General features: G+C 35.6%; 1 protein-coding gene and 1 long non-coding RNA gene across 8 annotated transcripts; one reads left to right on the top strand and one right to left on the bottom strand.

Annotated features, from left to right (window-relative positions):
- Positions 1-287: 287 nt before the first annotated feature.
- LOC120012725 (DNA ligase 6) lies at positions 288-18,502 on the bottom strand. Of its 7 annotated transcripts, XR_005471271.1 has the most exons (20): positions 15,542-18,501; positions 15,346-15,463; positions 15,143-15,224; positions 12,447-12,549; positions 12,247-12,343; positions 11,189-11,291; positions 10,897-11,019; positions 10,751-10,798; positions 7,257-7,354; positions 7,086-7,151; positions 6,567-6,726; positions 6,317-6,424; positions 5,495-5,544; positions 3,052-3,086; positions 2,892-2,953; positions 2,654-2,815; positions 2,474-2,562; positions 1,381-1,517; positions 1,209-1,308; positions 834-875 (listed from the first exon to the last, which is right to left on the bottom strand). XR_005471271.1 is itself a non-coding variant. In XM_038864177.1 (19 exons), the coding sequence occupies exons 1-19, from the start codon at positions 17,859-17,861 to the stop codon at positions 567-569; spliced, it is 4,233 nt and encodes a 1,410-aa protein (XP_038720105.1). In that variant the 5' UTR covers positions 17,862-18,498; the 3' UTR covers positions 288-566. The 7 variants fall into 7 exon arrangements, 2 of the variants coding, with proteins under 2 accessions (XP_038720105.1, XP_038720106.1); XM_038864177.1 differs by lacking the exon at positions 1,381-1,517 and having other exon boundaries at positions 288-875; positions 15,542-18,498; XR_005471272.1 differs by lacking the exon at positions 834-875 and having other exon boundaries at positions 1,381-1,528.
- Positions 18,503-21,873: 3,371 nt separating this feature from the next.
- LOC120013685 lies at positions 21,874-22,474 on the top strand. The gene is made up of 3 exons (XR_005471475.1): positions 21,874-21,949; positions 22,085-22,136; positions 22,234-22,474. It is a non-coding gene; the product is annotated as an uncharacterized LOC120013685 (long non-coding RNA).
- The last annotated feature ends 5,289 nt before the right edge of the window (positions 22,475-27,763 follow it).

Genomic DNA, 27,763 nt, shown 5'->3' with positions numbered 1-27,763 from the left:
GGAATAAAATCAAATCAACGTGGTGGACTCCGATGACCCACCCGGCACCCACCATCCACCACCAAGGCACCAAGAAGAAAAAAAACATCAATGGCCCCTAAAGTTTAGGAGAATGACAGTTTCCCCCTCTTTTCTTTTTAAAATTCTACTTTACCTCCCTAAGTTTTGAAGTTCTTGACGAAATTACCCAAGGAATTGAGTAGAGCTCCAATTCATGTACAATTCTTAATTTAATGACTGCAATGTCATGCCAATCAAAAATTCCAATTTGAATGGATCCATAGGAATTCGCCTAAAAAACCCGGACTTGATCTTGTATTACAACCCTAAATGCAACCAAAATCGACCCATATATATACTATACCACAATATATGCTACTGTCAAAATTGTTTACCAAACGGACCCTAAATTGGTTAAAGGGCCAGGCCATAATTCCCAACTCTACATTAAGATGTATTTTTATACTCCTATTTATTCTCATATATTACAATTAATGACCAAAATGTCATAGGCTTGGAGAACCCTCACTAGATTTAGCTTTATTCACATGATCAGAGTTGGATATTCAATTTTCACTAGTGACAATCATCTTCCGGGGCTGAGAATTAAACATTTCAGCTATATCTGAAGCTGTGCTACAATCCTCTGGATTTCTATCTGTCACGGAGCGAATAAATCTTGGAAATCTCACCGAGATGCCCCGAGATGGATGGACCAAACCTATAGCTGCCTGGTGAACTTGAGATAAGGTGAATTCTGCACCTCTTATTTCCCAAACAACTTCCGGAGGAAACCACATATCAGGGGCCTCTGATGTTTGATAGTACGATGGCTTTTTCGATAAGATCTTATCACCAGTAAAGAATTCTTTCATCTGCAGTGTGATTGAGTGAAGACCCTCGGTTAGCAAACCAATAAAAAAAACAGACGATAAATTGATGGAAATCTTCATCAAACAAGAGTTCTATAATTCTGAAACAATTAAGTTGCTGAATTGTTTGTACTAATCAGAAAGTAACTCAATTTACCAGGTTTATTTGTATTAATATGCACTGAAATAATCTATATCAAAATGTCGAGCAAGCCGTCAATTAACAATATTCTGGAGGCTAGCTGATGTGAAGGGAGGGAGAAAATGCAGTTTCTCATCTTAATCCATCATTCCATCAGTCTTAAACTATGGATGACAATCACATTTATAATTTACCTCTTTGTAGAAAGAATCTGAGAACCCAGACATGACACGACAAACACTTTCGAAGTCCTCAGTCTCAGGATTGTAACATGCCATTAGGAACGGACTGTACCTGCAGTATAACAAAAGTGGCATCAAATTATGTACCACAGCACTAATTATACACGTCAAGAATTGAGCGCACAAATGAATATGGCAATTCCAGTCTGTCACTTTATTTTCTGAGACTTGTCTTTTGCAATCTTGCACCAATGGGACAACAGATTCCTTGTATTTGTTCTTTCTTTGGAGACTTCATAAGTTCTCAAGGATAACCTCCGACTGCCAAAAACCTTTTTTGCCCTGATCAGTGGCTCGTATACGATATTAAAATATATTTATACAATGTTAAGCTAAACAATGGATAGGCCAGAAGATAAAGTTTATGCAGTTATTTGTTTGGTGGCAAGCTTGCATATTGACAATTAAGATTGATCATCTAGTAATAGAAGCAGTACAGTAATGCCCTTCATGATATCACTTGATTTCTCATTCTATATTGGCTCCTCTGTGAACAATTCCAGACAAAAAGTGAGCACCATATGCAATTTTTTTTAACAGAGAATTAATGGGAATAAAAAAAAAAAAACCTCTCTTAATTTCTGGAAACAAACACTAACTAACTATCATTAGTAAACCCTATTATCATTGTCAAGTTCAACCATGGAAATTGCAAAACCCAAAACTCTAATCTCAAATTGGCCAGTTTTGCCAGTTATGAAGATTGAAGAGTAAGGATCACCCAAAGAGCCATTCACCTTCACTAACGACGACGAAGGACCATGAACTTAGACACTCGTCTGTTAACCTTTGACATAGACTAGGTGACCAAAGTGCTTTCTTGTTTTGAGAATTAGAGCATGTTCTTTTGTTTAATGTGTGTTTTTAATGTAGAAATCCTATTTCATATAGCACTAAAATGCCTCCCACAGGGGTTAGAGTTATATATCCGTGGCATATAACTCCTCATTAACGTATTCGCTATATGTCGCTCACTGAGCACCATCTTCACAATCGCAAAAAATAAATCATAAAAAGATGTAATCACTGTCACTAATAGGAAACCTTCGTTCAATTTCGAAACCATAGATCAGTAATTGGTTGCTTTAAACAATACGGCAACATGATAAAACTAATTTTGCTTGGGCAGTTGGATGAGTAAACACAAGAAATCCAATCAAGAGGGAGAATAAAAGCACAAAAAAATGCAAATAATAAATGGAAATAGAGAAACTAACCACCCAGCTTTTCTCCCATTGCCATGCCATGCGCCAATTGGAACTAAATCAAGTGAGTCGTTCAATCCTTCCACATAATCTCCCTTGACCTATTAAGAAAATACCAGCCTTAGTAACTAGATTCATTTTCAATATCCCACAAAGAGTAAAATAAATATCAACCAAAATATCATCTCACACCTTTAACCATGAATAAGCACGCTTCGATGGAGAATATCCAGCATCAACATCCAAAGATTTAAACATAATTCCTTCACATGAGGAATGCAATGCTTCTTCAAGAAAAGTGCTTATCTTAGTTAATGCGAGTTCATTCGTCAAACTAGCTTCCTCTGCTTCAACCTATAGAAATCCGAAAACATAAAGTAAATGCTTACACGAGATAGAAAAGGTGAACACCTAATTCTGGAGTACATACTGTCATTTCCTTTGCATACTCGAAATATCCCAACTTCTCATCATATAACAAATCCTTCAAGTCTGCAAGGTAGAACAAGAGTTCAAATACTGTAACATTTTGAGGGAAAAATAGAATCATGTTCAGTTGAAAATTATTCAGAGGAAAGAAGAACGCATACACTTGCGTCTTTGACGGAGAGGTAAACCCAACAGCCTGCGACAGAAGCTTACATTAGCCCATCAGCAAGAAGTTCCCAAAGATCATGGAATCTAGGTGCATATTCTTCAGTTCAAAACAGATTCTTAACTATGAGGCCGTATGTTCTAGAGAGGTCCATTGTCTGGGATCACCAACAACCCCAAAATTATAACTCCCACTACCAATGCAGACTAAAAGCAGCTACCCTAGTGCAAAAAATCAATTATTACCAACTGAATAGATGATCATTTGAGTAACTCTTCTTGAACTACCAAAGAGACGAGATGCATTTGTGAATTAATATGTATTTACGACATCACTGGAAAGTGTTGGACTAATCTGTTGGTCTCATTGCATAGATAAAAATGCATTTAATAATAGAAACAGATGCGCACGTCATGATTTAATTAACTTAACATCATTGTTTTTCTATAAAAGTAATTTGTTCGGAGATGTAAATGTTAAGTGACTTTTCAATAGTCAGTTTAGCAGGAGACTTTTGCTGCAGAATAAGATGCACCCTCATGTTACTTGCATTCAATGTATCCAAAAGAAAATTTTGATTGCAATACTTCACCTACCGCTTAACTATGTCCATTCCAGTAAATCAAAAGTCAGATTTAGTATACTGACATCTTATCCTCTCTTTAGGGTTGCAATAATATCTAGCTCTAAATTAATAAAATATACTTATGAAGATTCATGAATAGTGTGCGAAGCAGTGTAAATAGGAAGTAATACCATAACTCCCTTTATAATTACTCTGGCTTAATCTTGCTCACGATGTAACTTTTCTGATTTTATACATTACATTTTTAGGCTGAATTGTAAAGTTATTCACCTTAACAAGATTATAAATTTCATTGGGGAACCTAATTAACGTAAAATATTGGTAGAACACGTAAAGTTTCCAGCTCGCACCAGCAAAAAATACTTTTAGTTGCTTTCTCTAAAGGAATAATTTTTTCAAGATAATGCTTTTCACATAAATGAGAATGTTGCACAAGATGTGTTGCAACACTTTCGTAGGAATAGCACCGATCAAGAATAAAATAGGAGAAAATTGTTTCAGATAGTTTAGAAGCAGAGATAGTTTAGACATGTACAAATGCAGAGACAGTGGTTTGGTGGTGAAAATTAATTGAGAAAATTCACGTACATCATAGTGATAAGAGAAGAAGGAGACCAAAAAAAAGACAAGGACGGAAGTAATGAGAAGATATGAGATTAATGGGATAAGTGGAGAGTATAGCTCTAGATAGAATGAATGGGTCAAAGAGAATCCACATGCCGCATTCAAATTGATTTCTCTGATGGACTCACGTTGTTGACACAAACTATTGGGACAAAAGACTTTCACGAAGATGATGAATGTCTTTCATAGAAACCATTTTCCACCAAAAGGTGATGTTCAACAAACATTATGAATTGCTCAGCATGATACGCTTTTCAGTCCTTGCTAAGCTTTCACTGAACTCTTATTATCTCACTCCAACAGAGGACCAGAGGTATTTCATGTCTTGTAGACAATACATACTGTGCATGCCATGATGAAAGCTTACTTTCTATTAATATGTTAAAAGTCCATGAGTCACAATGTATGTGTGCCAAATGTGGAGGAATAGTAAAAGAGCTATTATTGCACTGTGCAGAGAAGCCATTAGAAGATGTCATTCTGGACTCTTTATCATTCAAGAAAGCAGGAGTGAAATGCAGACAATGAACGAGTTCTCTCCACCCAATCCACCAAACTCCTCCTTTCCCCTCACTTTTCAAACATCCTCCCGTTTACCCCTCATCCATGGTATACTCAAATACATTGTAAAAAGTGCTATGTTGAAAACTTACTGGAAGTCTGGAAGATTTTCAAGGTTAAATCCTTTTAGAATAGCTTAACAATTTCAGATAGAAAATGAGAGATCCATGCAAAAGTACATCTGAGAAAAAAATCAACAAGAACTGCAAGTCGAGAAACTGGAAAAATAGGTGGAAAGAGGATATGATATCATCAAGCTATGAGAATCTTAAATATTACAAATTTCATATATATGACATCTAAGTATCTAACCGTATTAAGAAATGACTTCACCCCACAAAATTGGTCCTTTCCAAAGAAAAAAGTGTGGAGTTTATATTTCATCTACAGGAGGGATAGTAAAACAATGGATTATCTTCGTCCCCATGACCTGATTCCTAAGTGATTTCATATTAACATATAAAGATTTGACTCTCTTCTTTAGGTCTTCCCTCTACTTGGTTATTTAGTTATTTGTTTCTAGGAAATGAATTTACGTGGCCTCAAATCTAATGTCATAGTTCATGAAGCCAGTTGCCTAAAATTAAACACTTCAAATATATTGTCCTACGCCTGTGCCTCAGTCTATATTTAAGAAACTTCGAAAGAGAAGCTGTTATATACTTACTGCTCTCCATTGGCAAACATCATATCAAAGACAAACACACATATGTCAACCTGCATTAAGTAAAAATATCAAATAACAAAATCAGAAATTCAAACATAAAGGAGGCTTTGTAAAAGAAAGGAGAAGTTTATGTGGAGGTCAACAAATAAGGCAATAAGAAATGTCATGAAAAATGCTGAATTTCACAAGGTTGCTTTTGTTCTTGAAAGTAAAGAAGAGTACTTAATATTTGTCAACATCTGTGGAAGACAAACCCTGAGAGATATTTTGAATGGTGGGTGGGAAAATGGATTTTCAAACAAGAAGTGAAAATTGTCAGTAACTGAGTTTCATAGAAAACAAGGATCTTCCACAAATCATTTGCGTCAGGTGCAGAGCCGCAGACAACAGGAAGGCAACCTCCTTCTTAAATAATAATAGAAAGAACGTCATAAGCTAACGGAATATGAAAAGAGAAAAACACCCTCAGTTACTTCAGATGAACTATCAGCATATGACGACATTTCAAACTATTCCCATTTACGTGCCTCTGCTGGAAGCCTGGAATCTTCCTATACCAAATTACCAGGAGCACAAAATCCTTTAAACCAAGAACCAACCAAACCCCAAAATTCTTCCAACAGGAATAAACAAACCACTCAAACCCCAACACTCAGCAAAATATATACCAAATCGTTTATCTGAATTTACATAAGGTTTTTAGGATTATGTTGCAAGATTTCCATTTTCAAATGTCTAAGAGTTTAAACTTTAAACAACGTAATGATTGACTTCTTTGCTCAAAGAACAATCTACTAATTGACAACAGATGATATATCAAACCTTTATATTGTCCACTGTGATCAAGGAATCTTTGCTTCCTCTCTTTCTTGAAGATAATTCTTGGAAAGACAAGAGCCTGAAGCCACTCTTCCTATCAACTCCAACTACCTAAAGCCATAACACACAATAAATCAAAAGTAGCAAATTTCTGTTCAACGTAAAAGCAAAGTCCATAAATACTCCATATAACTATGTAATATACATATAACCTTGAAGGGGGAAAGGGATATATGATAGTAATATATCAGACCTCTGCATCCAGAATGAAAGTCACAGCAGCAGGTTTACAGGACTGCTTGACTATATCAATCAAATCTGGAAATCTTGAGGTAGTTTCTTCCCCATTTCTTGAGAAAACATGGAAAGTTCCATCTGCTAATTTGTGGATTTGGGCACGTTGACCATCGTATCTGAAATTTTATGCAGATAGACTAGTTCAAGGTCACATAAAGTAGCTTAACAAAGCAAGAAGTTTACTTACCAGAAAAGGCAATTAGTGGAAATTGTACAGTATTGCAACCTCCCAACAATAACTTAGAATAAAATCAAATAACTTTAAAATTACTATAGATAGAAGTGCTAAGGGTACCGATACAGCACATTGTTCAAGTTCAACATTATTTATTAACCCAAATGAAAATAGATGAAAAGAGTAACTATATTCTGAAACCTATGCATTACATCCAAGAAAACATTGGGAACAATACCAAGGAACTCCAACCAGAGAAATCATGAGAAAAAATTGCATGTTTTTGCAAGAGAAGCTTACTTGTATTCACATGTAAACGCTTTATTTTGAAAGAGTTTCAGTGCTTGGGGAACTCCATTGGTAATTCTATCGTCACAAACCACCAAAGAAGAGAAAAGAAGGGAAAACATACTATCAGCAATCAAATAAGCATTAAATGAAAATAACAATTGCGAATAGACAAGTACATACTTTGCAAGCATGGGCTTAATTGGTATTCCAGCAACCATTGACAGGGTTGACGAAGAAAATTCAGTGCCTTTGTTTATGAGAGAAAGCACAACCAAATCCTGTTCACAAATAAATCAAACAGTATCCACGGGTTATTTACAATATGACAGTGCCTTAGTTAATATATTCTAATCAATCTCAATTAAGTTCAGCACAAGAACGAAAACAGATAACAGAATCATTCCAGAACAAGATGAAGAAAGAAAAATAAAAAAATAGCTAACTATTTCTTTAAAAGGGAAAAACAGCATATATCAAGAAAATGAAGGCAAACTTCTTGGTTAAGGAGTATATAATTCCTTTCTATATATGGATCAAAAAGAGCCCCAAGTATCATTTCAGATCCTTGTCAGCCACGTCTGGTATTGTTAGAAGATTCTTTGGCGCATGTGCTGCTATAAAATTAATCTCGCAATACAAGAACCTATAGGGCATGCCCGATATCTTTAACCATGGGGCATTAACACAAATTTCGCGACCACCATGGGGCATTAATACAATTGTCGCGACGACTAATCAACATGCCTTTAATTTTGGAGATGTTTCAGGTTCAACGTTTGATGCCACACCAGTCATTTTACTTGAGCTTCTCTAGATAAATATACTTAAATTGAGGACTTTTCAAAAATCATGATCACAGTTGAATGCTTCAATTTCTTAACAGGTAAATGAGTTGCATATTATCCTTTTGTCTTTGTTTTTTTGAGCAACGAAAAAGAAAAATATAGGGTGCCACCCAAATGCAACTTAAGACAAACATTGACATACAATTTTCTCTATAACATCAAAAAGGAGATTCGAATCGAAGACACAAGAAAGGTGTTGACAAAATCGGCCAACATTACAATGCATGCTCGTCGAAGGGCAATGAAGGATATTGCGTTCAGTTGATTTTTCCTCTTCCTTCAAGAGGTAACATCTATTAGCCTATTTAAACCATCTCTTTAGAAGATTGCCCAAAGTTAAGATTCTAACCCAAGTCACCTCCAAAGGAAAGAAATCTACCTACTTAGCGAAGAAAGCGAAAGAAATTTACATTTGCAGGAACAATGGTTTTCCAAATATAATTACCTCCAATCATTTCTACCCCTTTTCCAATCTCTTGAAATGAAGTAGAAAGCCTTTCTTGATTTCACGTATGCCCCCTTTACCCTTCATTTGATCTTCCGTGTCAGTAAGTATTTTGTTTAATCTTCCATATTTCATGGGAGAAGTTGGTAAAATCTTCCAATTCCCACTCTCTAGGCTCTCTAACAAAATGAACATTCTAAGCTGCCAGGTTTCAATTCCATTAAAAAACTGAGAAAAGAGATTGTTGGTTCCACTCCAAGTGTCATCCAAAAGATGTATCTTGCTTCGTTTGCCCACAACAAGGACGATGTTGACAGCCCAATCTTTCCACACAGTCCTTATTCCCTTTAAAGCTTAAACCCCAGAACCATAATAAGCTTCTTTACTTTCATTTTGTGATCTAGAGCCTTCAAGACTGTACTTTACGAGAATAACCTCTCTCTCAAGTCTATTAGTCTCATTTGGAAATATCAATAACCACTTAAAAAGTAAGGCCCTAATGAAGAGATGAAGAGAATTTCGGCCTTGCCCTCCTACCACAGTTAGTTGTTGAACAATATCCCATTTCACCAATGGAATTTATGGGAATTTTGATGATTTCCCCATAAAATTCCTTTTTGAATTCCCCCAAACATCTTTCTAACCTAAGCCGGAATGAAAAGTAATGACATATAAAAGACATGGAGATAGAATAGGATGCTATTAACAAGGATGAATCCTCCTCCACTAGAAATGATATTTCTTTCCCACGGGATAGTCTTTTCCCAGAATTCTGTACCATTTTATCTCAAATCTTTGCCTGTTTGAAATTTTTTTCCATACAAAAGGCATGGGTAGATGGGTGGAAGAGAGGTAGATTAACATAACAGATACACAGTCCCCAAAAAAATCATGGCCATTTCATTAAGAGAAATTGGAACATGACAATCAAAACACATATGCTGAGAGCTTTAGCCATTAATGAAAAGGCAAGTTCATTCATTGAATTCGTTTATAAAACATTCTGTGATGCCAGTGTAACCTGATTGAAAGACAAGGATTAAGTTATATGGCTTAACAGAAAACATTAAATTAAGAGGAAGAACATTGTCCTCCTGATAAATCCTGTAAGGGAGAGAACATAAACAAACAATGCCTCCTTCCCCAGGCCATTTATACATTTCTTTCATCAAGTTTGATGCTGCTATTCTGGTCGCTGGAGGGAGCCGAGAAAAAAATGTAGCATATATATGTAACTCCAATTCTACTAAATATAGGAAGAAACTAATATCAAAGAACGTGAGTAATAGGTCACTCCTGATTCCCTATCTCAATCTAATTGAAACGGGGTAAAGAAGAATTGTTTATACTAATTCAGAAATATTAAAACCAGAAATCTCACAAAAGCAAATTAAATTTACAAAAACTCAATCATCATCCAGCAGTCCCCATTGAACCTTGTGTTTCATCCCTTATTAAGGGCTTGCTTAGATTGATGTTTTAGAGAGTTAAGTGAGGAGGGTTAAGGAGGGAGAGGTAACTTCAGCTTACATGGATTGTAGGAGAGAGAGTTCTCTCTCACTTAACTCTCCAACTCAACATTTTGTAACCCCCAATTTGGAGGGTTTGTGAGGTGAGAGAAAGTTTGTTTATTATCTCCTAAATCATCCATAAAATTTTTTCACTCATTTCAACTTTAATAAGGGTATTTTCTAACTCACATCTATTAACTCTCATTAACACTACCTTCTATCCAGTAAGTGTGAGTAAAATAAACCCCCCTCTCACTATAACTCCTCCTCCCATAACTCCCCCTCCCCAACTCTACTTTAACTCTTCATTTTTCAATCCAAGCAAAGCCTAGAACACACCGGACAAACTTCTCGAGTATAAAGAAAAAACTCATGTAACACATAATACCGAAACTAGATGTTTGAATGACATATTAAAATGAGGTTTAGGGTCCAGGTTTGGCATTTAGGGAAGGGTACAATTAATGAGGCACAATCAGCATGTAATTCAAAACTGAAACAATTCAACTTTAAGATTCAAACAGACAAAAAGGCAACACAAAAAACCCCCAATGTGCAAGGCTTCCATGGGGCAGCAAAGATAACATATAAAGAGAGAGGCCTTTAAAATTCCTTAAACCACTGTTCCAAGAGAAATAGAAAAAGAGAAGAAGGAAAAAAAAAAAAAAAAAAAGAGAAAGGGAAATAAAGAAGAAGACATGCCATATAGAAGTCAAAACACAACGAGATTCTAGAGACAAATTCAATAACACAGACACAATGAAAAAAGGAAACGTACAATGATTTTTCACATAAACTGATGTGGCCTCTCATGGTTCTATATCTAAACCAAACAAAAGCCCAAGAATGTTAATTTCATATAAAGAAACTCACCAAATTTGGAAGTACTGTATATGCATCAACTGCTGCAGCAGAAATACACTAAAAGCCAAGAAAAAGTATGAATAGATCAATCACAAGTTTTTTAAAAAATTAAAAGCTCATACATAAGCAGTAGTTATTACAAATAGAAATCAAACCTGAAGCTTTTCCTTTAAGTAGTCTATTTCAAGATGCGAGTGAGGGCAGGCATTTAAAACAACTGCTTGAGCCAATGCAGGCAGAACAGTTCTCACCATTGCCCCTATTCTTAAGTTTTTCACCTAATGACAAAAAGAAAATCCGACTCATAAATGGGCTCCTTCACAAAAGTACAAGTTGCTCTAAAGATCCATCATTTGAATAATATGTAGAAGTAGTGAAATTTTCTACTTAGAAAAAGAGAAACAACCAAAAGTTTCACAGAAATGTAATGCTTCGCAAGAATCTTACCAAAGTTCGAACAAGAAACTTCGTCTCCTTCTCCTTACAAGAACGTATGAGATTCACAATGAGGTTTTTCTTTCGGCCAGTGCTTCCATTGCCTGTTTGTTCGCTGATGAATGCTATGTAAGGAAGATGAGCATGAAGGGAACAAATAGCACTCCGAATGCTTATGGAATAGTTAAATGTCTTCAATCAAATACAAATTATGCCTAGAAAGATTTATACTCCGACACAAGTTGGTTTTTGTTCACTAACATGCAAATATAACCAATTATATTAAAAAAGAGATAGATCAACCTCTAAACCTATTCCAAGAATAGTTCAAAAACATAAGATGCCACTGAAAAGTATTTATTGTGAAGATTTTTCCACTTCATTGTATATACTCCTAAAATGTACTATAAGTCTATAACCAAATACTCAACGATAAATTCAACAACATGGGATCTCTGTTCTGTGCTAGGAGAGTGAGAGAAAAAGATAGAAAACAACTGCCTGGTTAACATGTGGGATTAACAATGGTCAATGGCTCATATGGTAAGTACCTCTAGGGTCTCATAACGGTGCACTTCTTTTAGTATGCTTGGCACCCATGACACACTTCTTTTGGACATACACCAGGGTGCACTAGTTATTTGGAGAGTTCTGTGAGTATCATATGAGCATATTGGAGAAAATGTAGAAAAATGAAAAATGAAATTGGAACAGCCGTGTATAACTTTAGATCTTAGAGACCTTCAGCAAAATCTAGGCAACGTTTCTAAAAAACAGAATACCAACAATTTAATTAAGAAAAAAAGAACAAAGCATCATGGCAAGTGGAAGGTAAGCATTCAAGATCATGCACTGCAAACTTTTCAAATTTCAAGATCATGATGAAATGATTATGGGAATTCAGTTCTTAGTTCTCGTTTCCTTAGGGGTTACAATTCTATGGGTATCAAGTATCACTCTGTTCCTAAAACACAAATATAAAGCCGAGAACTTCAAAAAAGAAGCATTAAACATTTCCATATAAGTTCGTAATTCTCGCAAAATCTCATAAAAGAGTGGACTGTTTATACCTTATCTTTCGCAGCACACTAAATACATCTTTGATTAAAAGTGGAGGAGGAGGAGCAAGTACAGATTGTGTTTGTCGGCACATTTGAGCAACATCACCTTCAATCAATGTAGACTACTTAGCAGGCCATCAAATTAACTTTCTAAAAATTCAAAAGAAAGAAAAAAGAAAGACAAATGGCTAACAGAGTAACAGCTTTACCAAGATCACCCAAGGTATTGTACATATCCCTTATTTTAGACCGTTTTGTTCCACAGGCCTCTTCCAAGGCCGATGTGACCAAAGCTCCACCAATATTCAGTTCCTGCATCAATGATCAAAATGAAGGCACAAATTCTTTTAGATCGTGCTTCATCGTAAATAAACAAAAGATGCTGAATACACAATCGCAACTATAAAAGGTGAAAGAATGTCCTGAACAGCACTGATAAGCATAAATACGCAACAAGAAAAATATAGGGGAAAGAAGAACAACAGCTGCAGTAATAGGGGTTACAAAATCCTTTCTATCTGAATCAAAATAATCCGAGTACACCCACCATATCCCTTGTCAGTGTATTTAAGTGATGATAATCAACCGCGTCATACATTTTTACCCTGCATAATTTATTCTTAACATAGAATATGAGAAATTCAAGACTGCCAACATTTGATGTAAGGATTCTTTTTAAGGCAAGATATTGGAAATTAGTGAAAATAAAACTAGAAAAAGCCATTCATATTCTCATCTAACTGTTTTGTAGAATGGAACTTCTTGTTGAATATATATGTTTGAGTGATTACAAAAGCATGATTGATTGAACTTTGATCCATAATGTACATGAGAAATCTTAGACCTATATGTCCTGCCCAAAATACATGGGAATTTGATTTATTGAACTAACATGGACTAACATTGCAAGAAGCCCTAACAAGGCTTACATAGCATGTCTTGAGTTTAATTGTGTGTAGGATGATCAAGTTGACCAAGTATCAACATGGTGACCTTAACCGAACTGTAATGAAGACTTAATCATGGTCAAACATGATTAAGAAAGTCATTTTCGTGCTCAACCATGGTCAGAATATGTAAAGAATATATTGGAGCTTAAATGGAGCCAATTGAAGAAAAGTTGATTTTCTGGTCAGAATCAAAGTCAACAGACTGACGTGGCAGATGACATGGACGTGATGATATGGCATATGAACTGGATACATGAAATGGATTAGTGGAGCCAATAAGAGCTACAAGTCAACAATAGAGATTTAAAGTCAAAAAAGCAAGAGGAGACATGCAATAAATGCCTCACATGCTCAAGACCTCTTTTGCTACAAAAGAGACATAATTTGCTGGAAAAGCACTTTGGAAAGAGACAAAGGAAGGTGATTTATTTCAAAGGTTTTCCTCATCCAATGATCCACATTCCTTCCCTCCAAAATATCTTTTTGATCCATTGGTGCAAGATTAAACCTTTCCACTACACCTTTTTATCCAAAGGCTATCTTTAAACCTTCCTCATCTAATGGCCATTATTCCTCCCAGCAAAGAGAGACTTGTTGTAATCATTTTCACACTTCTCTAAACCTTCTAACGTCTATATTGATCCAAGGGTCCATATTTTTCATATCAATCCAATGGCCCTCATTTCATGAGCTTACACTCCACAATTTCTATAAAAATTAACTCTTTGTCTATGGTGCATAGACTTGGCCGAAAATTACTCTTTCTCTCTTAAGTGTTCTTCATCTTTCAAGCTTTCATTCTCTCACTCATTCATTCCTTGATTACATACTTGATTTTGAAGAGAGATCATATACACTAGCCAAGCAAAGCTTTATTGTTACTCTTGAGCCTTTCAAATCTGATTTTCATCATATTCTCAAGAGTCATTTCCTTTGTGATATAATCTGGTTTCCAGCACTTCTAAGGCTACATTCATCATCTCCATTTCACCATTCAAGCCTTGTGATAACTGATTTTCGTTGGTTGATACACTACTCAAAGTTTCACAAACCCTAGCAATCAAAAATCTCAAATCTGAATTCTGTGCTTACCATTCTCATTCCAGCTTTTCAAGAGCTTCATTTGAGCCCTATACACTTACAAATCCAGCTACAAAAGAGCCAGCCTTTGAGCCTAAACTTACCTCATACCCGGCTACACTTAGAGCCATATTTGAGTTTGTATTTGTTGATTGAGTTAGTGTGGTGAGCTATAAACCACACGGTGTGTAAAGTTTGGTGTTTGAGCTACAAAAACACTGGTTGTAAGAGAGTTCCGCTTGACTCGGTTGATCAACCCATAGTGGAGTGTTTGAAATTCCCAAGTGGGACTTGGGGAGTGGAGTAGGCTTAGGTTAAGCCGAACCACTATAAATCTCTTGCCTCTTTTACTTTCCAGCAATTTCAATTAGCATTGCATTCTCATATCATGCATACTTGAAATTGATCATTTAGGTTGCTAGAGTCAAGCTTGTTCAATTAATTGTCAAATCTGATTTTGTGCCCTAATTACATCTGTTTTGCAAGTGACATATACATACTTGATCATCTTGCTTGGTTCTTGATCTTAAAGTTATCTATCTTGCTTATATCAATTGTCCTTGACTTGTTTGAGCTTATTTGATTGCTTTGTGCTCAAATCTGCCATTAGGAGACCATACAATCATATTAGGATTTTATATGTGATTTGCTCAAATTGATTGTTCTACTTGACTTATATACATCTACACTAGTACTCAATTTGGTATTTAGCTTCCGCTTAGGGTGAAACTAAAAAAGGAGTGACCTAGTCTAAATTTGACTAAGGACACAATTCACCCCCCCTCTTGTGGTGCCATACGTCCTAACACTTCCAATATATTTAAACAAAAGATGCATGATCATAGAAAATATAAAAATTATATAAGAGCACAAACCATATTTTCATGGTCAGCAGCAATCTTATTTGTGCACAGATAAACTGCAGGCAGCACGTCCTCAGGAGACAAGACCAACAAGCTGAATCATTAAAAATGCTCGAGACAATCACCAATCAACTTATTAGTTATTACTTCTAAATGCAACCCTAATCTCATACCTAGAAAGAAAACAATTTAAGAAAAAACACTTTGCAGCAAACCTTCTAAACATATTGCACAGCATGGAAGTAGCTTTAATCTTGCCCTTTTCACCCTCAACCAGGTCAAAAGTTCTTGCAAGGTGGATGTATGGAGCAGGCTGTCCAAGTTTCCAGCATGCTGCACATTTATTGCAGTGTCACGCACATTGTCCAATAAAATTAGTGAAAATTGTAGAATTTCTAACAAGAAAACAACCATGCTCTACAGGATTATATTTATCTGGTGGTAGTGATAGAAGAGTTTTATCAATTGTATCTGTTGAATATCCCAGTGCAGACGAATCATCCACGCGTCTCAATTTCTTTGATAAATATTTCTCCTGGTCAGGGGAAGGATTATTAGAACAGCACTGGATCTCAACAGCTTTGCTACGGCCTACCAACTCATCTATATCATCACCGAAGGTCCCCTGAGTCTTTCCATAATATATATCCAGTGCCATGTTAACATCTCCTTTTGTCTTCTCCATTATGGTGGCAGCATAGCTTTGAGATAATTCGTTACAATTAATTATCTGAATAAACTGATCTATCTGCTCCTTATACGTGAATGTAGGGTCACTTGGAAGCTGAAGTTTATCTTCAGGGCACTGCTCAGACAAAGATCCAATCTGACCATCTTGAGAAACGTCCAGAGAAATTTTACTAAAGAACCTAGTAATTGTGGATTGCTTTGACATATCAGAACCCAATTTTGAGTTAGTTTTTGTCTTTGTGCTTGGGCTTTTGTCAGTCGTCCTTTTTCTTTTTCCAGGAGAGATACTGCTCTTAGTCATAAGCTTAACATTAGGCAACTGGTAGTTTTGACTTGAAGGAATATCCATATTTCCATGATTGCTCTTATCCAATACTGGCTCTAGACACAATGCAGTATCATTAGGTAAGCTAGTATGCAATGCAGAACCAGAGCTCATACAAGTAAAGGCTTGTTCATGAAATTGAGTTTCATGCTCGTAGAAAAATGAAACTGCATCAACAATATTACTTCCTGACTTGCCAATTAAATCCAGCATTTGATCTCGAGTGACCCACGTCGGCAAACAATCACAAAGCTCCTGCAATGTTTTCTCTGTTTCCTCGTCATTCAAAAGAGTCACGCCCTGTGAATGTACCATTTTCTCGGTTTCCTTTTCTGCCAGAACAGTCAACTCATGTGAAACGGGTTCCTGCATGGGAGACAATGAGTTCAGAATAATTCCCAGATCATTATTTTTGACAGGTTTTGTGCCAGATAACTTCAGCACTTCCTCCTCGTCCAACAGCATACCCATGCTAGGGCCAACTTCCACTTCATCAATTTCATCATTTTCACATGATCCACGATAAAATCCCATCAAAAATTCTTTCTTGTTGGCCATTTCATCAACCAACCCTGCAAAATGCTTCTTCATCTTATCAACATGCTTACTGTCAAGCTTCTCAACATCCATGCCAACAGTAGGAACAACACGCTTGGGTTTCAAAAATTTTACATACTCTCTAAGCTCGTCATAATTTGAATGTTCACTATATGGTACAAGATGGATCTCAAATGAATCCTTAGATCTCACGGTGAACTTGTTACGTTTTACCTCATATGTCCAGCCTGTTGGTACAAAACCAACAACCTTGGAGTACCCTCTTTCAAACATAATCTCTTTCATTTTCACAAAATTAGGCCTAAAATATGGCCAAGTCTCACCCAACACATTCCACCCAACAACATGAACATCACTCTCACCCTCATCCTCCGTAAACACGCCACTCTCACCATAACCCAGCACACCCAAGACCTTCATTTTCCTATGGTCCACATGCACTTTCCTCTTACACTTGCGTGCAACTTCAAGCAAAATCTTCTCTTTCCCGATCACATAAGTGGCGATCAGAAACAACACGTCCTTCCTATCACTCTTATACTCCCCACCAATCCTCTCAATCACACTCACAACATACTCAACCGACTCCTCTTGCAGCGGAAACACATGTTTCTTATTACAATAAGTCGTATCCAAGAATATTGCATTGCAACCAACAAATTCTCTAATCAAAGGTTCCAACTTCATTCCCTCACAAAACCTAAAATCACCAGTATGCACATACCTTTCGAATTTTCCATCAGCAGTCGGAATCTTGAATAAAAACTGTACCGCACCGGGGCAGTGATTCGCATCAACGATAACTACTTCACAACCATCGATAATCACAGTTTCTTTAAGGGGCAGAGAAACTACGAATTGCGAAGATAACTGGAGAACCTCAACGAGGAGACGGGCGGTGGTGGGGGAGCAGAAGATGAGGCCCTTGGACCAGTTGGAAGACAGGCCCACATAGTGGTCGGAGTGGAAGTGGGAGAGGAAGAAGGAAACAGAGAAATCACCGGCGTGGCGGAAGGCATCGACGAGGAAACGGGTTCCGGGGATGAGCTTGGAGGGAGGGAGAAAAGAGGGTATTGGAGGGAGAGAGAGAGGGGATTCTGTTGGTGTATCAAGCGAGGAGAGGTAGAGCTTCGTGGAGTCTATGGTTTGGGAGGCCATGAAAGAAACAGAAAGGTTTCAGTGGCGCCAAGGAAGAAGGAGTGTCATGTGTTCGGTGTACAAGAATTCGAACGGAAAGGAGTCGCTGGTTTGATCTTTAAGATGGGGTCTATCAACACCAAATTAATTAAATACACCCCAAAAATTTTAAAAACTCAATCTAACAACTCTTAATTGACCTTACCAAATTCCCCTCTCCTTCTTTCCTTATAGCAACACCATCACCACCTCTCTCCTTGTACATCATTATCACCTCTTTCCTGGTTAAGGCACCATAACCTTAAATCTAGGGTTTAGTTCTATCTCTTTTCATCACCTTCGATGAACATATGAACTCGTTTGTAATCGAAATCACAAGAGGTCTGTGAAATGGAAGGAGACATGGTGGTGGTGGATTGGGAGACAAATTGCTTGATGGACCTCTTCTTAATCGATTTGATTATGAAAAAGAGTTTATCTACAAAATGGGTATTCTTGCATTTGTCATTCTTTTTGTTGATCTACAAAAGAAGAAGAGTTGTGATGTTGATAATGATTTGATAAATCCATGATGGCAACAGAGATTGTGTTTAGAGGCTGGGTTTTGAGGAAGAGTTAAGGGATAGAGTGATGGCTCTTTTGGAGTAGATGAGGTTTTAGGACAACTGCAAATTAAGTGTTAAAATGGGGTTAAAACTTAAAAGCACATAATAGTTTTTTATATATATATAATAAAGTAGTGCAGATAAATTTATTTTTCAATACATATAAATTTCAATATATAATAATTATAATAAAATCATAATAAATAGATTAATTAACGCATATAAATTAGTGTAGATAAATCTCAAGGTACACTAACCATAATAAAATTACTACAGATGATGTATATAAATTAACGTACATAAATTTTATACAGAATTGTGCTTATACGATTTACAGATCTGATGCATAAACTTTGAGCTTTGATTTGATTTATAAAATGTTTGAATCTCTAAAAATACATTAGACACAATTCTGTGAATCTTAAAGTTTTCTTTCCAACGGTTTAAAAATCATCTCAATCGGAGCTCAAACTTATGGCTCTCTGAACACACTAATGTTGGAAACATAGTTTCCAGGGGTAACTTTGAGCCTCAATTTGACCTTTAAATTATTCGAATCTCCAAAAATGTATAGACATAATTTTTTGGGACCTATTGCTAATTAACCCAATAATATATTTGACACAATTATTTGGGTCTTTGAGTTTTTGAACGCCATAAAAATCGTCTCAATTGGAGTTCCAATGTGTGAGTTATGGTTGTTTGATCACACTGACGTTGATGCCATGAAAGATATTTGATTGTTGAAATTTAAAAATAAAATAAGGGTCGAGGGTTAACTAATTTGTCCTTAATATGATAAATCTTATCTACTTATGGACTTTATAGGTTGAAAAATATTAGAATGGATCTATTGAAATAAAAATTTATTTTGATGGACCTATTGTTAATTAACCATATTTTTTTGGGTCAAGCTCATTTAATTGACTCATCAATTTTAGGCCTACTAAAATGGTGAAACTCAATCCCAACTAAAGTCTGATCTTATTGAACACTTGTGAGAATTACATGACAATGAATAGTTATATAGAAAAGTACCCAAGATAGTATAATTAGGTTTACAAACCCTTCTTGGTAAATTTTTACCTTCAATTGCTTATAGTACGATGCTTGTCTGAGGTACATGTTACTAATGTATGTTTGAATAACATTCTTGTTGATATGTTACTGTTGAATATGTAGCATTTCTTGATATTGTTGCAATGATCTTTTATAGCACTAAGCTTTTTCTTTATCATATTATTCCATGTGCTTCTAAAATTATAATGTGAAAGTTGAAAATGATCCTTCACCAACCTCTTTCCCTTTTTTCTTCTTCAGCATCTCTTTTGAGGTTTTTCTATCTAATGGTCTTTCCTCGTTAATGGAAGTTTCACTATCGTCCCGTAAGTCAACAGTATCAGGCATGCTAGCTTCATTTTTTTTTTCGTTTTTTGGATGATAAACAGATTTGTCATTTTGGATCATCCTTTAAACTTTCCAACCACGGTGATAATAAAATGGTTGGCCTATCTTGAAAACATATAGATCTAGAATATCGATGAACTGAAAAAATATATATAATATTCATAAATTTATAGGAGTATTTTTATGACATTATGTTTACCCTTCATTACTTATGTTGTCCACCTCGGTTTAGCTTTTTAATCTTGCTTAAAATCCAATAAGCTAGTTAGTGGTAGTTTTTGTTGATGGGGGGTTTTTGTTCGCCCTGCCATCAACGCATGGTGTAGTGGTAGTGTCTCTCCCCCATACCATCGAGGTCAAGGGTTCGAGACACGAAGGCGTTGATGGCAGGGCGAACAAAAACCCCCATCAACATTTACCATAATACTTATTAATTTCGCTCTAACGACTTTATACAAAAGATGCAGAATAACCTACCAATGTTCCTCCATTATCCTTTATCTATTTGGAAACCCGACCCCAAAAAATACTTGATTGTTGATTACTCTCTCCGTCCCATTTTGGTTGTCCTTTCTATTATGGGTTGTCCCAAAACTAATGTCATTTTTCTTCATTAATTAATAATTTTGTTGTTGTAATTCAAAATTACTGTCGTTTCAAGAAGAAAAAAGTACTTCTCATAATGATCTAAAATTAGTCAAGTCATATAATGATTGAAGTTGCTTGGAGTTTTTGCAACAAAACGGATCATCTTCTACCATTCTTTTTTGGAGAATCATTCACAAGAACATCAATGTCAATTATTATTCAACAAGCTTCTCTTAAGATTTGATCAAGTATTATTCATCATAAATCAAAGTAATCACTCGTATTGTCAAAGTATGCTAGTAATATGCTAAATCAAATGAGAGATTGTCAGATTCGACAATTTCTTAACACATGATTATTGTCAAAATTCAATGATGAAACTCAATGGATTGTGGATTGCACATAAAAAAGGTGTTAGCAAACAAGCATAGTTCAAAAGACAAGAAAAATTTGGTCAACTTAATCAATGACCAAACTTCTGAGTTTGAAAAACTTCACACAACATGTTTTCATCTCATTAGCTCAATGTGTCACAATTGAGAATTATCTTTTGCATAGATCAAAAAATTTGAAAATTATAGATCTCTTATCACTATCCAAAATGTCGACAACATGATAGAAGCATAATGGGCATTTAATTGAACCACAAGTAGAAAAAAAAATAATGGTCAATAAAAATTCAACATGACTGCACTGCACAACTAAAAGATGACAAGACTACTTTTGGAGGTCTATTCCAACACACAACTTTTTTATGGACACGTGACTACAGCACTATAAAAGGCAGGAGAGGTCACAATACAACTGTATATTTATGACATGTAAAATAATAGTTGTAGCGATCATACTACTTTTGTAAATGTAAAGACCTGTGTAAAGATATGAATCTTGTAAATCTTTATTTTAAGTTGTCATATGTAAGGGTTTATGACTATATAAACGATACATTTTCAATGAAAGACATAACCTTCTCCCAAATACTTTCTTTACAATTCATCTTGCTTTCATTCTTTCCTTTGCTTCCATTTTCATTTTGATATTGGTATCGGAGCTTGGTTTAATTAAGAAGGTTGTCAAAATTTGTTAATTACACTTGTGTTCAATAATAAAAGATATGACACCTTAATGACTTTTTATTGTAATAATCTGTCATTAAAAAAATAAATAAATAATAAAATAATAAAAAGGATAAAGAGGGCTTAGTTATGAAAATGGTAAAATTATGGGGTAAAAATAATTAATAGAAGGGTTTAAAGAGTATTTGGATTAATGTGAGGGTTAAATAAGAAAAAAAATAAAAGTAAAGGATTTATATATATATAGTAAGTGGGTGAAGGTCTGTAGGTCGCAAACCTTCACCCGAGCAAAGTAAAAGAGAGGGGAAGTAATCGTACACTTTCCCCCACCACTCAAGACAATCCAGTTTCGGCGAGATTTCCGGCCAACAAGGGTGCTCCAAGGTTGGAGTCTCCACCCCACTTCATTAGCTTATAGAAAGAAGAGAGTAAGGTAAGTTTTTACAAAAATTGAAGTTAGAATTTCGTGGGTATGGTTAAGTTTCATGAGATTGGGGTTTTGGGTACTTAAACTGTGAATTTATCATGGGTTATGAATTATAATTTCATATTTGAACTTGGATTGAAGATTTGGTGTTGACCAAGAGGAGATTGGGTTAGGGATTGAAGAGTTGAGCACGGTAAGTGATTTACTTTGAAATTAGGAACTGATTATGGAGAGAATTGATGAAATTGATGATATGGAAAGAAATTTAGTTGTATGTGTGTATGGTGTAGGTTGATTAAACTTGGAAGAGTTGGTGAGGATTTGCTCAAACGAGGTAGGGATTTTCTTAACCCTCAATTTTGAAACAATATTGGCTATCCGAATCGTGTTAAATTCATTCGTTTTCGCCTTATTGTTCAAGGGGAAACAAACCCTTTGTATGTATGCTATTGTGTATGAAATACTATTATCGTTGGGTGCTTGTGTTTGATGCATTTAACCCTTTTGACGCTCGATCTCCTATTGAGTGGTTGGAAATCTTGGCATGTATTTTGAATGGAATTGCGCGCAATGCATGCTTTGCAAAATATGTATGTGACATGATATGCATTAGTTGTATGATATGCATTGGTGGCATGGTATGGAATATTTATGGGATGGTGCACTAGTGGTTCCGAAAAAAATCGGCTCTAGTGGCATAGTATGAAAAGTTTATGAGAACATGTGCTAGTGGATCCGGATATTCGACTCTAGTGACATGGTTGGCATGACATGACATGTTGTTGCATTGCGTTCCTTCTTTATAATATTCCAGCCTTACTCCTTATTTTATATTCCTATTCGATTTCCCTACTGGGCCTCCAGCTCACTGTTTATTTTTCTCCCTCATCAGGTGATATATGTACTAGCGCTAGTGCTCTGACTACGGATCAATAGGGAGGCGCGTGATATGGATGGCCTGGACTTGTGTTAGTGTGATGGTTCAATTTTGTGTTGTGATATTGTTGTTGTGTTTGATTGGTCTTTTGTTTTAGTTATGTATTGGGATACATTTGAGGATGTATGGTGATTGATGATTTGGGATTGTTTTGGGCTTGAGACCTTTGTTGGTATATGATTATGTGATTGATGGATGTATATGGCCTGAGGCCACGTTTGTTTGGATTGGAGGTGTTATTATTTGACGTTTTATGATGTGGTTTGAGCTGGCGTGTTGTGGTGGCAATTGGTTTAGTTGTTATGTTTGATTCAGGGAGCATTCTCTGATATACGGGGAGATGCTACCGGATTTTTGTTTAAATTTTATTGCTTTTGAATTGTAAGTTGATTTAATTGGAGTCGTTGTTTAGGTGGCGGCACGTGAGTGCACACACATATTGTCAATAAGTCACATTCCTGGGACGGGGCGTGCCATTTATAGTTTATTTTTTGATAACTAGTTGAGTATATTAAGAAGAAAGGGAAAGAGGTACACAATCTTTTACAAGAGTAGGACCAATACAGGGAGGATACTCTTCCAGCCAAATATTAAAAGGGCACAACTCTCTAGCATATTTAGCCAATAAATGAGGAACAAAATTATAGTCTCTTCTAACATGACAGAAGTTAACAGAACCCATGAGATTACCCATATGGCTGATAACATGAATGAGATGGCTCAATTAAGCCTATGTACTAGTGGGAAAGGGACATTTAAGACCCTTTACCTCACATAAATGGCTCAATTTAGCCTTTTTTAAAGATACAATGCTAACAACTACTTTAACATACATACAATCCATTATCCAAACTGATTCCAAATGGTTCAGATGTGGTAGACCTTAGGCTTCTCATCCTTGGGCTGCTCAGTGTAGACGATGTGGACCTTTGATACTGATAATGATGCTGCCTTCGACATGTGAATTGATACCAAGGATGAGGTGGCTTTTTGATTTTGACTCATTGTTTTAATTTAGGTTTGTCATGTCATTTAACACCTCAATTTTGAATTTCTTTAAAAAAAATGACATAGGAAAAAAATTAGCCACATAAGACGATTTTAACACTTGAAGGCTCGGAGGGTTAAAAAAACACCTTCTTAAAAGTACTCGGGCTTGAATAACCCCAAAAAAAAGAGGGCTCAGTCAACACGTTTTATAAAGTAGAGGGATTTTTGTGATATTTACCCCCTATATTTTAGAAAATAGGGGTAAGTATGAAAATGGCCCATGTACTTTGCTTTTTGGTTCAAAAAAACCTCTCAACTTTGTTTTGGATCATAAAAGCCCTCATACTTACAAGAATAAAAAAGTTAGCTCTTCTGTCAAGATTCTGTTAAAATAAGCTGATTTGACATTTACGTGATTTTTTCTTTAATTTTCAACAAATGACGTGGCATACATGTGGACTTAACGTATTAAATGTTGACACATGTCATTTTTAAAAAGTAATTCAAGAGTTGTTGTCTTTGGGAATCACAAGTTGTATTTAAGTGCATAAATGGCTCAATTAAGCCTATGTACTATTGGGAAAGGGATATTTAAGACCCTTTACTTCACATAAATGGCTCAATTTAGCCTTTTTTAAAGATACAATGCTAACAACTACTTTAACATACATACAATCCATTATCTAAACTTATTCCAAATGAAGCAAATATGTCTAATTCAACATAGAAAGATCCGACACAAAGACAAATAGGTCTATTACAACATAAACAAATCCAACATAAAGATAGATAGGTTTATTACAACATTAACAGACTCAACAATATTTGATTCAACAAAACAAACACATCTTTCTATGTTGAATTAGACATTGTTGAGTCTGTTAATGTTGAATTAGACCTATTTGCTTCATTTGGAATCAGTTTCGATAATGGATGGTATGTATGTTAACGTAACTGTTAACATTGTATCTTTAAAAAGTGTTAAACTGAGCCATTTATGTGAAGTAAAGGGCCTTAAATGTCCATTTCCTAATAGCACATGGGCTTAATTAAGTTATTTATGCACTTAAATACAACTTGTGATTCATAAAGACAACAACTCTTGAATTACTTTTTAAAAATGACACATGTCAACATCTAATACGTTAAGTCCACATATACACCACTTCATTTGTTGAAAATTAAAGAAAAAATCACTTAAATGTCAAATCAACTAATTTTAATAGAATCTTAACAGAAGTGTTAACATTTTTGATTCTTGTAAGTACGAGGGTTTTTTTGATCAAAAACAAAGTTGAGGGGCTTTTGTGAATCAAAAAGCAAAGTACATAGACCATTTTTATACTTATCCCTAGAAAATAAGTTAAATTTATAAAACTCATTTTTACCAACAGTTTTATATAACCTAACTCGGTCCACCAAACGGGTCCAATCGACTTAACCCCACGTTATTACTAACCAAGGTTTTTAAAACCGGACCGGTCATCAAACCGGAAAAGTCTTCGGTTTACGGTTCAAAGGTTCAACCGGGGTTCGAACCGGTTTTAACTTAATGAATTATTTATATATATATCTATATTATATGCATATAATATATAAGAAACTTCATAAAAATACAATATATTCAAATAAAGTATCATTTTAAACAAAGAAAGTCTCATAGCCTAGTGGTTAAGACCACCCACAGCAGTGACTGGGTATTGAAACTGGACTGCAAATGTAAAGTTTTTGATAGAGTTTTTGATAAAAAGTGGACTCCATCAGCAACTGGGAAAGAAACGGTAGATGAACAAATGCGACAGGAAGACGGTAGATGCACTGGTCTCCTGTAGCGAACTAGTGACTATTTTAATAATAAAATATACAGTATTTATTTTTTCTTTTGATTAAAATAATCATCGCGATTTCTTTCCAAGTCTATTTCTTCTCCGCTCTCAACGTCGAACGAAAGCTATTGCCGCGATTCCTCCTCCTCTCTATCTCGGTGGCTGCCTCTCCCCATCCGTGTGTCAATAGGTCCTTTATCTTCCTTCAACCTCTATCGGCCGGAGGCCCCAATTGCCTGCAAAAGCTGACCTTCCTCAACCCTATTTTAGGTACTTCTTGCTATCCCTCTCTCTGTCACCGTTTGGGGCTTCATTGAATTTAATTTGTTGTTACTTGTAATCTTGATCTGTTTTGTATACTCTCATATGGGTTTGGGAAGAGGTAAAATTTTGTATCTGGGTATTGAGATTCATAAATAATTGGTGTGAATGATACAATTTAATCTGGGGAGTTCTGGCATCTTCCACAATTTTGATATGTTATGTGAAATGTCTCAATTTTGTTTTTGGTGTTTTGCGTTGATTTTTGCGAAGAAAATCTGAGGAATTACTTGAATTGAGGATTTAAGAGAAGAAAATGTTGCAGGGGCATTGTCCGTGTCTGTGTGGGTGTTGAGTCCTTCAAATTGAATAAGTCCCTGCAAACATGCTCTATGATTTCATTACATTGAATTGGTTAGATAACTAGGGAATTGATTCTTTTGCCAATTATCCATTGATCGGACCTCTATTTTGAGGTCCTAATACCATCTAAATAGGGAGTTCTAGTATCTTAAGTAATGTATTTGTGTTTAAATAAGTTAATTTTACTCTTATAGTTGCTTCTCTTTGGTTTTGTAGAAAATATGCTTAAACCGACAAAGTTGGAAGTTCTCGAGACTGAAAAAAAATGCATAGAGATGAAGAATTGTCCGGACACCTTCATTGGATGTTCAGATAGTTGAATCCAAAGGCAAAAAGGTCAAAGAATCATGAAGCTACAGCAAAAAAATGAAAATCTGCACAAACTGTCCAAACACCCTATAATCTATCTGGACAGTTGGAACCAGAAGGTTTAATTGTCCACACAGATTTCAACCGTCCGGACAGTTGCCCGATTTCTGCATTCCGAGAATGGTTAATTGAGCTGGGTTTTTGGGTATTTCTCAAATGTAACCAATGGGAGAAAGCTTTGTAAGGGTAAATAGGTCATTATACTTGTAAAAAGAGGGGAAAACCCTAAGATTTGGGTTTTCTTAGGCATTCATTCATTCTCCAACATCTAGCCTCCATAGTCTTTCTCTCTCTTTCTCTCTCTAGGGTTTTGCTTGGTTCTTATGATTTTGTTTGTAAACATTGATTTTCATCTATAAAATTGATGTTTATTCTCATTATAATGAGTGGCTAAGTTCCCTTTCTAGTTTCTAGTCCCGAACGGTGGGTGCAAGGTTTCGATTACTCAAGGTATGCTCAAAGAATCGTAGCTTCGATTTTTCTCTTTTAATTTCGTGATAGTTGTGTGATTGGATATATAAGAATGACATATTTGATTGTATTATTGGATTGTCTAGTCTAGGGATTGCATCTAATGTGTTTGATTGAGAATTGTTAAATCCATTGCATGATTTCCTTAATTAATTGAGTTTTCCATTGCATAGTTATTAATTATGTGTATTGATGATGGGGTTTTGGGTTAATTTAGGAATGTGCATGGGAGAGTTATGGTTAATTGATCTTTGAGTGTGAAACTAGGGTGTTAGCCAAGCCGAGCCCCAAGGGGGAACATTAATCCATAATATTAGGTGCTTATCCCTTTGTGTTCATCGTAGATTAAGAGACCCGATGGCCTACATGTATGAATTGAAGTCTTATATCCTAATTCTCTTTGCATATGCATGATTGATAGTATCACACAATGCATTGTTTATGGTTGTGTGTGTTTGCAATGATACCTTTAGTATGAGAACCGAGTAGCCACCGGGACGGATTAGAGACTAGGTTTTTAATTAATTGTTTTAAATCCAATTCGTGCTTACTTTGATTACAAAATCGCTCATGCTACCGAGTCATTCGGCCCATTTCATTTAC

This window comes from Tripterygium wilfordii, chromosome 13 (genome assembly GCF_013401445.1).
Source record: "Tripterygium wilfordii isolate XIE 37 chromosome 13, ASM1340144v1, whole genome shotgun sequence".
NCBI classification, from domain to species: Eukaryota; Viridiplantae; Streptophyta; class Magnoliopsida; order Celastrales; family Celastraceae; genus Tripterygium; species Tripterygium wilfordii.
Note: the sequence above shows the minus strand (reverse complement) of the source record. Positions and strands in the feature narration are given on the sequence as shown.

Bases quoted from the DNA above. Each gene is read 5' to 3' on its own strand.
- LOC120012725 (XM_038864177.1), bottom strand. From the start codon at position 17,861: ATGGCCTCCCAAACCATAGACTCCACGAAGCTCTACCTCTCCTCGCTT. The intron at 11,292-12,246 runs GTATAAACAGTC...AGCATTCATCAG, and splicing joins AGTGTGCTGCGAAAGATAAG to CGAACAAACAGGCAATGGAA. The intron at 2,563-2,653 runs GTGTGAGATGAT...TTTTCTTAATAG, and splicing joins GTGCTTATTCATGGTTAAAG to GTCAAGGGAGATTATGTGGA.